General features: G+C 40.7%; 1 protein-coding gene across 3 annotated transcripts in view; it reads right to left on the bottom strand.

Moving 5' to 3' along the window:
- Positions 1 to 12,570, bottom strand: part of WDR76 (WD repeat domain 76) — a 47,874-nt gene that overhangs the window by 16,483 nt on the left and 18,821 nt on the right. For all 3 annotated transcript variants that reach the window (XM_055276837.2, XM_055276839.2, XM_063639496.1), the window contains exons 5-9: positions 12,157 to 12,280; positions 9,359 to 9,460; positions 8,842 to 8,885; positions 7,495 to 7,648; positions 401 to 559 (exon numbers count right to left, since the gene is read on the bottom strand). In XM_055276837.2, the coding sequence (XP_055132812.1) occupies positions 401 to 559; positions 7,495 to 7,648; positions 8,842 to 8,885; positions 9,359 to 9,460; positions 12,157 to 12,280 (583 nt within the window). The remainder of the gene's footprint in view (positions 1 to 400; positions 560 to 7,494; positions 7,649 to 8,841; positions 8,886 to 9,358; positions 9,461 to 12,156; positions 12,281 to 12,570) is intronic.

Below are 12,570 nucleotides of genomic sequence, written 5' to 3' on the forward strand. Positions count from 1 at the left end.
GTCTTATGCCTAAAAATAGAAGAGTAAGTTATTTTATTTAAAAGCTTTGGGAGAGAAAAAAAAAAGAAATTTAACAAGCGCAAACACATACTATGTGCCAGGCTCTGTTCTAAGTACTTTATCTGCATAAGCTCATTAAATTGTCATGACAACCCTATAAGGTCAGTCCTGTTAAATCCCATTTCACAGCTCAGGAAAGTGAGGCACAACAAGGTTAAGCAACTTGTCAAGGTCACACAACTAGTAACAGATGATCTGGGATTTGAACTTAGGCAGCGTAGTTCTCAAAGTCCTTCTGCTATACCACTTCTCCCAATTGGTATAATAATTATTCATGTGGCATTTCATAAAGAATCTAGAACATCATCTGAAGTCAGCATGTAAACACATTAACATTTACCTCTTCAAAAATAGCCCTGGAAAAATCCCCACAGCGTAACGTGCCATCATAGCTCAGTGACAGTATGTGGGCCGGATTGGCGGGTGAGAAGTAAAGACAGCTAACTGGCTGACTATGAGGATGAAAAACATAAACTCCATCTTCTTTAGGTTGCTGGGTCTGGAAGACAGTGGGGGTGAGGGGAGAGAAAAAAAAAACTAGTGAAAAGTAGTGACTTTTGCTATGCTATTATGTCATTAAAGAATTTACACTGGATTATATTGAGTCTTTTCTTAGTCTATAATCGTAACCACTCTCCCCGTCACAAAGTCAGAACGAGAAACTTTATCTTGTCATTAACTTTTTTCTAGTTTTCAATCCAACAATACCAAGTCACATTAATTTTAACAGTGACCAGCTTTCTGTAACTAACAAACTAGTTTATATATTACTGTCAGTTTATAAAATCCTCAGGAAATGAGAAATCTACTCTATTTCACACATGGTATAATTGCTAACTAAAACAGTATCAGTACCTTACCACTTTGCTTCTACAGCAGGCTTCTTCTGTATAATATTAACTTACTCATTCTCAGCATAATTTTCATAAGGTATTTGCTCCTGGGACAAAGATAATAGTTTTAAACATACTTTGTCCTCTAAATGCACCATAAAAATGGCCGGGCGCGGTGGCTCACACCTGTAATCCTAGCACTTTGGGAGGCCAAGGCAGGCGGATCACGAGGTCAGGAGATCGAGACCATCCTGGCTAACATGGTGAAACTCTGTCTCTACTAAAAATACAAAAAATTCGCCGGGCGTGGTGGCCGGCACCTGTAGTCCCAGCTACTCAGGAGGCTGAGGCAGAAGAATGGCGTGAACCCAGGAGGTGGAGCTTGCAGTGAGCCGACATCCCACCACTGCACTCCAGCCTGGGTCACAGAGCGAGACTCCATCTCAAAAAAATAAATAAAATAAAATAAAATAAAAACACCATAAAAATGCATGTATTTGAATTTCCATAATAATATACCTACTCCTAAGGACTATCCTTTCCACAACTGGATTGCCAACTCCTGAGAAGTCACTTTTCAGATCAAGTTATGTTTCTACGCCATATGGCATATTATGAACCAGACAAAGAATCACCTCTAAATCTGGCTTAGTCTACTCTGAAATGATAAAGTATTTTTGTTTTTTTACTTTAAATTTTAAAATGGAGAGAAATATTCTTTAAAAGAAAAAAAAGAGAAAAAAATTATTATAATCACACATACTCTTCCTTTTACCAGAGTTAGAAATGACTGACATTTTTGTTTATAGCATTTGTTTTCTAGAAAAATAAAATTTTCTCTTGTTATAAAGAACTCAAACAATGCAGAAATGCACAAAGATGAAAGTTTTAAAAAAATCACTCCAGGCCAGGCGTGGTGGCTCACCTGTAATCCCAGCATTTTGGGAGGCTGAGGTGGGTGGATCACGAGGTCAGGAATTCAAGACCAGCCTGGCCAAGATGGTGAAACCCCATCTCTACTAAAAATACAAAAATCAGCCGGGTGTGGTGGCAGACACCTGTAATTCCAGCTACTTGGGAGGCTGAGGCAGAGAATTGCTTGAACCGGGGAGGCAGAGGTTGCAGTGAGCCAAGATCGCACCACTGAACTCCAGCCTGGGCAACAAAGCGAGACTCTGTCTCAAAAAAAAAAAAAAAAAAAAAAATCATTCCAAATCTAAAATTAACCAAAATTATCATTAAAATACTGAGATTATAGACATCTTTATAGTTAAATTTAATGTGATTTAAAATGGCATATATAGCATGGTCCTTTTTTAAAATTTCTTCTCTATCATTCTATCTGTATAGGTACACATAAATCTGTCAAAATAATATAAGAAAATGAAGCTAAAGGAATTTTGGAATTTCAAGTATTTACAGAGACATTATCTTCTACAATGGCCAAAGTATAAAACAAAAAGCAATTGAAGTCATTATGCTTTTTATTTTTTAAATTGTTAATTTTAGATAATTTATATTGATTTGAGAATATTATTCTTACCCTTCCTCCAACAGTCTTTTTTTTTTTTTTTTAGAGATGGAGTCTCACTCTGTCACCCAGGCTTGAGTGCAGCAGCACGATCTCAGCTAACTGCAACCTCCACCTCCCAGGTTCAAGCGATTCTCCTGTCTCAGCCTCCTGAGTTGCTGGGATTACAGGCACCCACCACCATGCTTGGCTAATTTTTGTATTTTTAGTGGAGACAGGGTTTCACCATGTTGAGACAGCAGGTAATCTGAAATGCAGTTTTGTCTCAAAAAAAATAAAAATAAAAAATAAAACCAGAGTCTCAACTCTGTCGCCCAGGCTGGAGTGCAGTGGCGCAATGCCGGCTCACTGCAACCTCTGCCTCCCAGGTTCAAGCAATTCTCCTGCCTTAGTTTCCCAAGTGGCTGGGATTACAGGTGCGCATCACCATACCCAGCTAATTTTGTATTTTTAGTAGAGACAGGGTTTCATCATGTTAGTTAGCCAGGCTGATCTCGAACTCCTGACCTCAGGTGATTCACCTGCCTCAGCCTCCCAAAGTGTTGGGATTACAGGCGTGAGCCACTGCACCTGGCCTTGTTCATTATTTTATACCAGGATTCATACCACCTACTTGTATGGCGGTGGAGGGTGTTACCACTCCCGTGGGCCAAGAAAACTTCCTTTGAAGACAATCAGTTCTACTATTCACTGTCCCTACTTCTTCTATTTTTCCTGATTTTCCCCCAGCAACCATTTCCCCATTCCTCATTCAAAAGAGGGAAAATCAGAATACCCAATGTGCTTCTCTCTACTTTTGATAATATAGAAAATTCTCAGGATTTGGTCAATTTACCAGTATAGATTCTGCACATGGGGCAGGGCAGAAGCTAAATTATGCTGTCCCTTAGCTCTGCTACAGGATTTGTTTCTCTCCTTGGTAGCTAGTTTTTGAAGTATACTACATTAGGCTCTGCTTCTTTCTTATTGCGGTAAGTGAATTTTTTTTTTTTTTTTTGAGATAGGGTCTCACTCTGTCAATCCAGCCTGGAGTACAGTGGCACAATCATGGCTCACTGCAGCCTCAACCTCCTTGGGCTCAGGTGATCTTCCCAGCTCAACTTCCTGAGTAGCTGGGACTAATGGCACACACCACCACACACAGCTTTTTTTTTTTTTTTTTTTTTTTTTTAAGAGACAGGCGTCTCACTATGTCACCTAGGCAGGTCTCGAATTAGTAGGCTTAAGCGATCCTCCTGCCTCGACTTCCCAAAGCGCTGGAATTATAGGCATGAGCCACTGCACCCAGCCAGCATGAGGGATCTTATAGGGATGATGAAAATGTTCTAAAACCAGACTATGATAATTAAACAACTGAGTAAACTTATTAAAAACCACTGAGGCCAGGCACAGTGGCTCACGCCTGTAATCCCAGCTCTGGGAGGCCAAGGCAGGTGAATAACTTGAGGTCAGGAGTTTGAGATCAGCCTGGCCAACACGGAGAAGCCTCATCTCTACAAAAAATACAAAAATTAGGCTGGGCACGGTGACTCATGCCTGTAAACCCAGCACTTTGGGAGGCCAAGGCGGGTGGATCACAAGGTCAGGAGTTCAAGATCAGCCTTGCCAAGATGGTGAAACCCCATCTCTACTAAAAAAACAAAAAAATTAGCCGGGTGTGGTAGCGGACGCCTGTAATCCCAGCCACTTGGGAGGCTGAGGCAGAGAACTGCTTGAACCCAGGAGGCGGAGGTTGCAGTGAGCAGAGATCACACCACTGCACTCCAGCCTGGGTGACACAGCAAGACTCATCTCAAAAAAAAAAAAAAAAAAAGAAAAGAAAAAATTAGCCGGGTGTGGCAGCGAGCACCTGTAATCCCAGCTACTCAGGAGGCTGAAGCACAAGAATCACCTGAACCCAGGAGGCAGAGATTGCAGTGAGCTGGGATCATACCACAGCACTCCAGCCTGGGTGACAGAGCAAGACTCCCATCTCAAAAAGAAAAAAAAAAAGCACTGAATTTTACATTTTTTAAATAGGACTTTATGATAGGTAAATTATTACCTCAATGAAGCTATTTTTTTAAAAAACTGGGGAAATTGTGAGCACAGGATAGACAAGATAATATTGCTTTTAGACTTGCTAAATCTGTTAATGAGATTGCCAAATGTCCTAGAAAATTAGGTTGATGGAGATACTGGACTACAGAGACCTAGTAATACAGATTTTTTTTTTTTTTTTCTTGAGGTGGCCTTTTGCTCGTTTCCCAGGCTGGAGTGCAATGGCGCCATCTCAGCTCACTGCAACCTCCGTCTCCTGTGTTCAAGCAAATCTCCTGCCTCAGCCTCCCAAGTAGCTGGGATAACAGGCATGTGCCACCATGCCAGGCTAATTTTGTATCTTTAGTAGAGATGGGATTTCATCATGTTGGTCAGGCTGGTCTCGAACTCCAGACCTCAGGTGATCCGCCAAACCTTGGCCTCCCAAAGTGCTGGGATTACAGGCGTGAGCCACCGCGTCCGGCCATAATACAGAGTTTTGGAGTCATCAGGAAAGATATGAAAAAAGGATTTTTATGTATGACTTAAATTCTACACAGATCAACCCATCCAAAAAATATCTTCATTTAATCATGCTAATTTTCAATTTTTCCTTTCCAAAATTCCTCAAAAAGTAGTCTCAGATGGGTGTGGTGGCTCACACCTGTAATCCCAGCACTTTGGGAGGCTGAAGCAGGTGGAATGTTTGAGCTCAGGAGTTTGAGATGAGCCTAGGCAACAGAGTGAGACCCCTATCTCTACAAAAAATAAAAAAAATTAGCCAGGTGTGGTGGCACATGACCGTAGTCCCAGCTACTCAGGAAGCTGAGGTGGAGAACTGCTTGAGCCTGGGAAGTTGAGGCTGCAGTTAGCTATGATCATGCCACTGCACTCCAGCCTGTGCAACAGAGTGGGACCGTATCTTGGGGTGGGGCGGGGGGAACAGTAGTCTCTATCCATTGCTTCTCCAGTTCTTTCATTACCCCCGTACTTCCTAAATCTCCTAAAGCCTTTGTTCCTTACTTACCTCATTGTCAAAGCTATTCTCTCAACTCACTAATGGTACCCTATTTTCAAAATCAATGGCCTTTTCTCCATTCTTTTAACTTCTCTGCAAAAGGCTCTGCCAACCTCCCATCCTTCAAACTCATCTCTTGGCTTCTACATACTATCCTGATCTTCTTCCCACTTTTTTGCTTCAGTTTTCTTTGCTAAATCCTATCACCTCCTATCCCCACTCACATCTTATCAAAATAAGGGAGAATCTATGATCCCCAAATAAGAACTTGGTTTCTGTCTTCAGGTTTGCAAATTTTGTTTATAAACCCCAACCAACTTCAAGTCACCACTGTTTCTTCAGCTTCATTAATTGTCCTTATGGCATTTTTCATGTCTTTGGTCTTCTTCCCCAATAAGAAAATAAATTCAGAGAACATTAACTTGACTTTTCTCAATTTTGTAACAACAGACAGCATTTCATGCAGAATCATATGCACAATGAATGGAATTCAGTATCTATTTCTGACTCATCAAAGATGACTAAAATCATTCCAAAGCAGGTCCCTGGGAAGATATTTTGATATAGCTTAGAAACTGTTTCTTAGTCCATTTGGGATGCTAAAACAACATACCATAAACTGAGTGACTTATCAACAGCAGCATTTTATTTCTCATAGTCCTGGCGACTAGGAAGACCAAGATCAAGGTTCCAGTTCATTCAGTGTCTGGTAAGGGCCTACTTTCTGGTTCATAATTGGTGCCTTCTAGCTGTGTCCTCACATGGTAGAAGGGACAGTGGTCCCTCTTGGGTTTCTTTTATAAGGGCACTAATCTTATTCATGACCTAATCACCTCCCAAAGGTCCTACCTCCTAATACCATAGGGATTAGTATTTCAACATACGAATTTTGGGGGAGACAAAAACATTCAAACCATAGCAGAGCATATTTTAAACACAACTAGAAAACTAAACTTCAGGCTGGGCGCGGTGGCTTACGCCTGTAAGCCCAGCACTCTGGGAGGCCAAGGCAGGCAGATCACGAGGTCAGGAGATCAAGATCACGGTGAAACCCCATCTCTACTAAAAATAGAAAAAATTAGCCGGGCATGGTGGCAGGTGCCTGTAGTCCCAGCTACTCAGGAGGTTGAGGCACGATAATGGCGTGAACCCAGGAGGCGGAGCTTGCAGTGAGCCGAGATCATGCCACTGCACTCCAGCCTGGGTGACAGAGCAGGACTCCGTCTCCAAAAAAAGAAAACTAAACTTCGATTTTTTTTTTTTTGATACAGAGTCTCCCTCTGCAACCACGTCCAGCTGATTTTTTGTATTTTTAGTAGAGACGGGGTTTTTTAGTAGAGACAGGGTTTCACTGTGTTAGCCAGGACGGTCTCGATCTCCTGACCTCATGATCCGCCTGCCTCGGCCTCCCAAAGTGCTGGGATTACAGGCGTGAGCCACTGTTCCCAGCCCTTTCTTTTCTTTTCTTTTTTTTTGAGATGAAGTCTTACTCTATCGCCCAGGCTGGATGGCACAGTGTTGACTCACTCCAATCTCCGTCTCCTGGGTTCAGGCAATTCTCCCGCCTCAGCCTCCTGAGTAGCTGGGATTACAGGCACCTACCACCACGCCCAGCTAATTTTTGTATTTTTTAGTAGAGACAGGGTTTCACCATGTTGGCCAGGCTGGTCTCGAACTCTTGACCTCAGGTGATCCGACCACCTCAGCCTCCCAAAGTGCTGGGATTACAGGTGTGACCCACCGTGCCCGGCCACTTTAAATGTATATGTGAAAAGATCACACAAAGTGTAACAAAGTTTTCTGGCAGTTAATTTATGACCAGATGGTTAATGATATTCAAGCTAAAAATATTAAAGTTCTATAAAGCAAATTTAAATTCCTCCAGATTTCTAAAATTTGGAATCATAAAGCATCATAAAGCCCAAAACGGTAAGTCTCACGCAACATTTATAAACACATGGCTCTAGCCTATTCTCTTCCAGACTATTTGCTTTAGTCAAACTATAATATATTCAAGAAATTTAATAACTTACCAAATCACAAAGTCCAACTTGCCCAAACTTGGCCCCAACTGCTACTAAAGTTCTAGTTTCTGATGGGTGGAGAGCCATAGAGAATATTGGGCCTGTGGTAACTTTGTAAACAGTATCTTCACTAATGACCATGCCATTTAAATTGGCTTTGTAGCTAAGAAAATTACAAAGTTAAATTTTGTAAGTAAAACCAATCTCAATAGTCAAAATAAGTAAAACATTATTCAAAAAGAAAAATCACAATTAGCAAATAAATATGCGAACTATTCAATCTCCTGGTAACCAAGGAAATCAAATTAAGCAATACTCTTTGACTTTTTAAATTAGCCTTGATAATTTTAATAACACCAAAAGCTGGTAGGCTGCAGTTAAATACACATACTCACACATATTGCTAATGGAAGAGTAAGTTCATATAAAATTTTCAGAAGGAAAAAAAGACCTTTGAGAAACAATTCGGCAATGTGTACTAAAAGCCATAAAAATGTTCACAATATTTGACGCATTAATCTCACTTCTGTAAATCTAACCTAAAGAAATAATCCACTATCACATCCATATACTTCAACAAACACATACACAAACACACAAAGCTAAATAGAAAACAACCGCAAATACCAAGCAGGTAGGAGGAGAAGTGAACTCCTTCTACCCAATGGAATTTTATAATTATTCAATAATTTTAAAGACGCTAGTAACATGCAACCACAAATGAAAAAAACATAATGCAGGCCAGGCACACTGGCTCACACCTGTAATTCCAGCACTTTGGGAGTCTAAGGCAGATGGTTCACTTGAGCCCAGGTGTTCAAGACCAACCTGGGCAACACAGCAAAATCTCATCTCTACAAATACAAAAATTAGTGAGATGTGATGGTGCATGCCTGTAGTCCAAGCTACTTGGGAGGCTGAGGTGGGAGGATCATTTGAGCCCAGGAAGCAGAGGTTGCAGTGAGCCACTGCACTGCAGCCTAAGCAGTAGAGGGAGACCTTGTCTCAAAAAAACAAAAAAAAAAAAAGAAAAAGAAAAAAGTGTAATGCAAAATTGTATATACATTACAACATATAGTAAAAATGTATGTGGATTCACTCATTTATTCAACATTGAACATATATTATGTGCCAGGCACTGTTCCTGTTATTGAAATAACCTCATGAACTGCCCTCATGAAGCTTATATCCTAGTGGTATTGTATATGGCAACACTTGAGAGGAAATACACAAAAACAACAGTTGTTAGGGTGGAAACATTTCATCTCACTTTCAAAATTCCCTAAAATGGTGTATAGTATTTATAACTCAAACATCTCAAAAAATATAAAAGAAACACAGGGAATTTCAACTTACCTTTTAATGCTAGATAACCCCTTCTCAGTGTTCTTACTACTTGGCTGAAACATTAGGAGAGATCAAAGAACTAAGTTAATATATATATATATTTCTGGCCGGGCGCGGTGGCTCACGCTTGTAATCCCAGCACTTTGGGAGGCCGAGGCGGGCGGATCACGAGGTCAGGAGATCGAGACCACGGTGAAACCCCGTCTCTACTAAAAATACAAAAAATTAGCCGGGCGTGGTGGCGGGCGCCTGTAGTCCCAGCTACTCGGAGAGGCTGAGGCAGGAGAATGGCATGAACCCGGGAGGCAGAGCTTGCAGTGAGCCGAGACTGCGCCACTGCACTCCAGCCTGGGCGACAGAGTAAGACTCCGTCTCAAAAAAAAAAAAAAAAAAAAATATATATATATATATATATATTTCTACATATGTATATATACGTATATATATACATATATATGCATATATATGTATATATATATTTCCTTAACAGATGATTCTAAAGGCTATTAGCCTTCCCAAGTGATACCTTGCTCATTCCTGCCCATGTCTGCAGAAATCCTTTAAATCGTTCATTGTTGTCTTCTTGATTTTCAGAAGTCATTTCTAAAGGCCCAGGAGGTAACAAAGGCTGTTATAAAAAATAAAAAGTTATTTGTTGGGCTCCCTGCCCTAGAATGTAAACACAAGGAGGACAAGGGTATTTGTCTGTTTTCCCCACAACTTCACTTTCAACATCAACAGTAATGGTGGCATATCATGGACATTCAAAATAATTGTTCAATAAACGAATGCCATGTACACTATAAAGTAATAACGTATTATCTCATTTAATCCTCTCAACAACCTAGCGAATGAGGTATCACATTTTAAAGACAGTGGATTGAAACTTAGAGTCTGTAATCCCAGCACTTTGGCAGGCCGAGGCAGGCAGATCACGAGGTCAGGAGTTCGAGACCAGCCTGGCTAATATGGTGAAATCCCATCTCTACTAAAAATACAAAAATTAGCTGGGCGTGGTGGCAGGCACCTGTAATCCCAGCTACTCAGGAGGCTGAGGCAGGAGAATCGTGTGAACCCAGGTGGTGGAGGTTGCAGTGGGCCGAGACTGCGCTATTGCACTCCAGCCTGGGCAACAGGGCAAGACTCCATCTCAAAACAAACAAACAAACAAAAAAACAAAAAAACCCAGAAACTTAAGAGGAGTTAACTTGCTCGACGTCACACAGCCAATAACTGGAGAAGCTGAGAATTGACTCAGATTATCTTAAATCATTACTCAGTATTATACTTACATTAGTATTTTTTTAAACAGTTTGTAACCAATTAATGGGTGAGAAATCATGTTAATATGTCACAACTAGCAATTTGTTTTAGTGAATGAAAATAGAATAGAAATACCAGGCCAGGTACATGGCTCACACCTGTGATCCCAGCACTTTGGGAGTCCGAGGCAGGCAAATAGCTTGAGGCCAGAAGTTCCAAAGCAGCCTGGCCAACATGGCGAAACCCCATTTCTACTAAAAATACAAAAATTAGCCATGCGTGGGCCGGGTGCAGTGGCTCACGCCTGTAATCCTAGCACTTTGGGAGGCCGAGGCGGGCAGATCACGAGGTCAGATAGAGACCATCCTGGCTAACGCGGTGAAACCCCGTCTCTACCAAAAACACAAAAAAAATTAGCCAGGTTTGGTGGTAGGCGCCTATAGTCCCAGCTACTCGGGAGGCTGAGCAGGAGAATGGCATGAACCCGGGAGGTGGAGCTTGCAGTGAGCCGAGATCGCGCCACCACACTCCAGCCTAGGCAACAGAGCGAGACTCTGTCTCAAAAAAAAAAAAAAAAAAAAAAAAAAAAATTAGCCAGGCGTGGTGGCACACGCCTGTACTCCCAGCTACTCTGGAGGCTGAGGCATGAGAATCACTTGAACCCGGGAGGCAGAAGTTGCGGTGAACCGAGATTGTGCCACTGCACTCCAGGCTGGGTGACAGAGGGAGACTCTGTCTCAAAAAGAAAAAAAAAAAAAAAAAGAAATACCAAAGTGCACCACATGTAGTGCCATTTGACAAACTGTGGTTTCAGTTGCATATATGTGTAATGGTTACAATGTAAATATATTTCTCTTTTTTCTTCTTTTTAATTAATGTCTCAAGTGATGCTCCCACCTCAGCCTCCTGAGGAGCTGGGACTACAGGCACATGCCACCACACCCAGCTAATTTTTGTATTTTTTTTGTAAGAACAGGGTCTCTTGATGTTGCCTAGGCTGGTCTCAAACTTATGGGTTCAAGCAGTCCTCCTGCCTCAGCCTCCCAAAGTGCTGGGATTACAGACATGAACCACTACACCTGGCCATAAATATATTTCTTGTGGGCTGAGGCTTAAAAAAATTTGAAGCTACTCTTCTACACTGCTTCCCGTAACACCTAGATTTGCAATTTGCTCCCAAAGCACCAGCCTAATTAGTGCTATCTTCCTATTTACAATTAAACACTTACATATAAAGTATTAAAAATAGGTGTTCTTGAATAAAAAATATTTAGAAAATGTTTGCTAAATAAAACTCTACTCACTAAAATTAAACTACACATTATCACGTATTATTTATTAACACTAATAACTATATTCTATTGATTACTAAGCTCTTAATATGTGAGAAACTTTATAGATACGATTTCACTTATCTTCACAGTAGCTGAGTTTTTTTTTTAAACTGACATAAAATTGTACATATTTACTGAGGGTTCTATTATTGCTGACATTTTTTTAATGGGGAAATGATCAGAAAGGTTAATTAACTCACCCACAATCCTACATCAGGTAAGTCCTGCAGAAATACAGAATCCAATCCAGTCTTTACGACTTTGAAATCTTACTCATTAAACCATACAAATGGGCCGGGCACAGTGGCTCACACCTGTAATCCCAGCACTTTGGGAGGCCGAGGCAGGCAGATCACTTCAGGTCAGGAGTTCAAGACCAGCCTGGCCAGCATGGTGAAACCCCGTCTCTACCAAAAATATAAAAAATCAGCCAGGTATGGTGGCATGTGCCTGTAATCCCAGCTATTCGGGAGGCTGAGGCAGGAGAAATGCTTGAACACGGGAGGAGGGGGTTGCAGTGAGTCAAGATCATGCCACTGCACTCCAGCCTGGGCAACAGAGTGAGACTCCATCTCAAAAAAACAAAACAAAACAAAACCATACAACATTCAAGTATTAATGAAATATAAAATTAAACATAATTTAATGAACTTTTAGTCTAGTTTCAACACTTCAAATTTTTCAGTATTTTATTACATTAAAATATTATATTTGCACATTTTCTTACAGTTTCATCTGCTACTAATGTCGGCAGTGTTGGAGTTGCTGGTAATGAAACTCCCGAAGGATCAACTTTTAGTAATCGCATTGACCTTCTACATCCAATCCCATTTTCTCTCTTAGGCTTCTTTCTAAAGGAGTGGGGAAAAATTCATGTTATACTCACAAAACAATAAAATGTATTTACTAATATTAAAGAGAGAATTTCTAGGAGTATATCCCACAGACATATTTATAAATTGCATAGATATATATATATATACATGGTCACAATTATTTTAATAAGAAGTATGGAAAAAACAAACCTAAATGTTCATCAAAAGGAGGTGAGGTCTGTTAAATTATGGTATACATATCTAAAAGAATAATATGCAGCCATAAAAAGAATAATATAGATCTTCATGCACTGCTGAAAGGAACC

The sequence above is a fragment of the Symphalangus syndactylus genome, chromosome 5 (assembly GCF_028878055.3).
Source record: "Symphalangus syndactylus isolate Jambi chromosome 5, NHGRI_mSymSyn1-v2.1_pri, whole genome shotgun sequence".
Lineage (NCBI taxonomy): Eukaryota > Metazoa > Chordata > Mammalia > Primates > Hylobatidae > Symphalangus > Symphalangus syndactylus.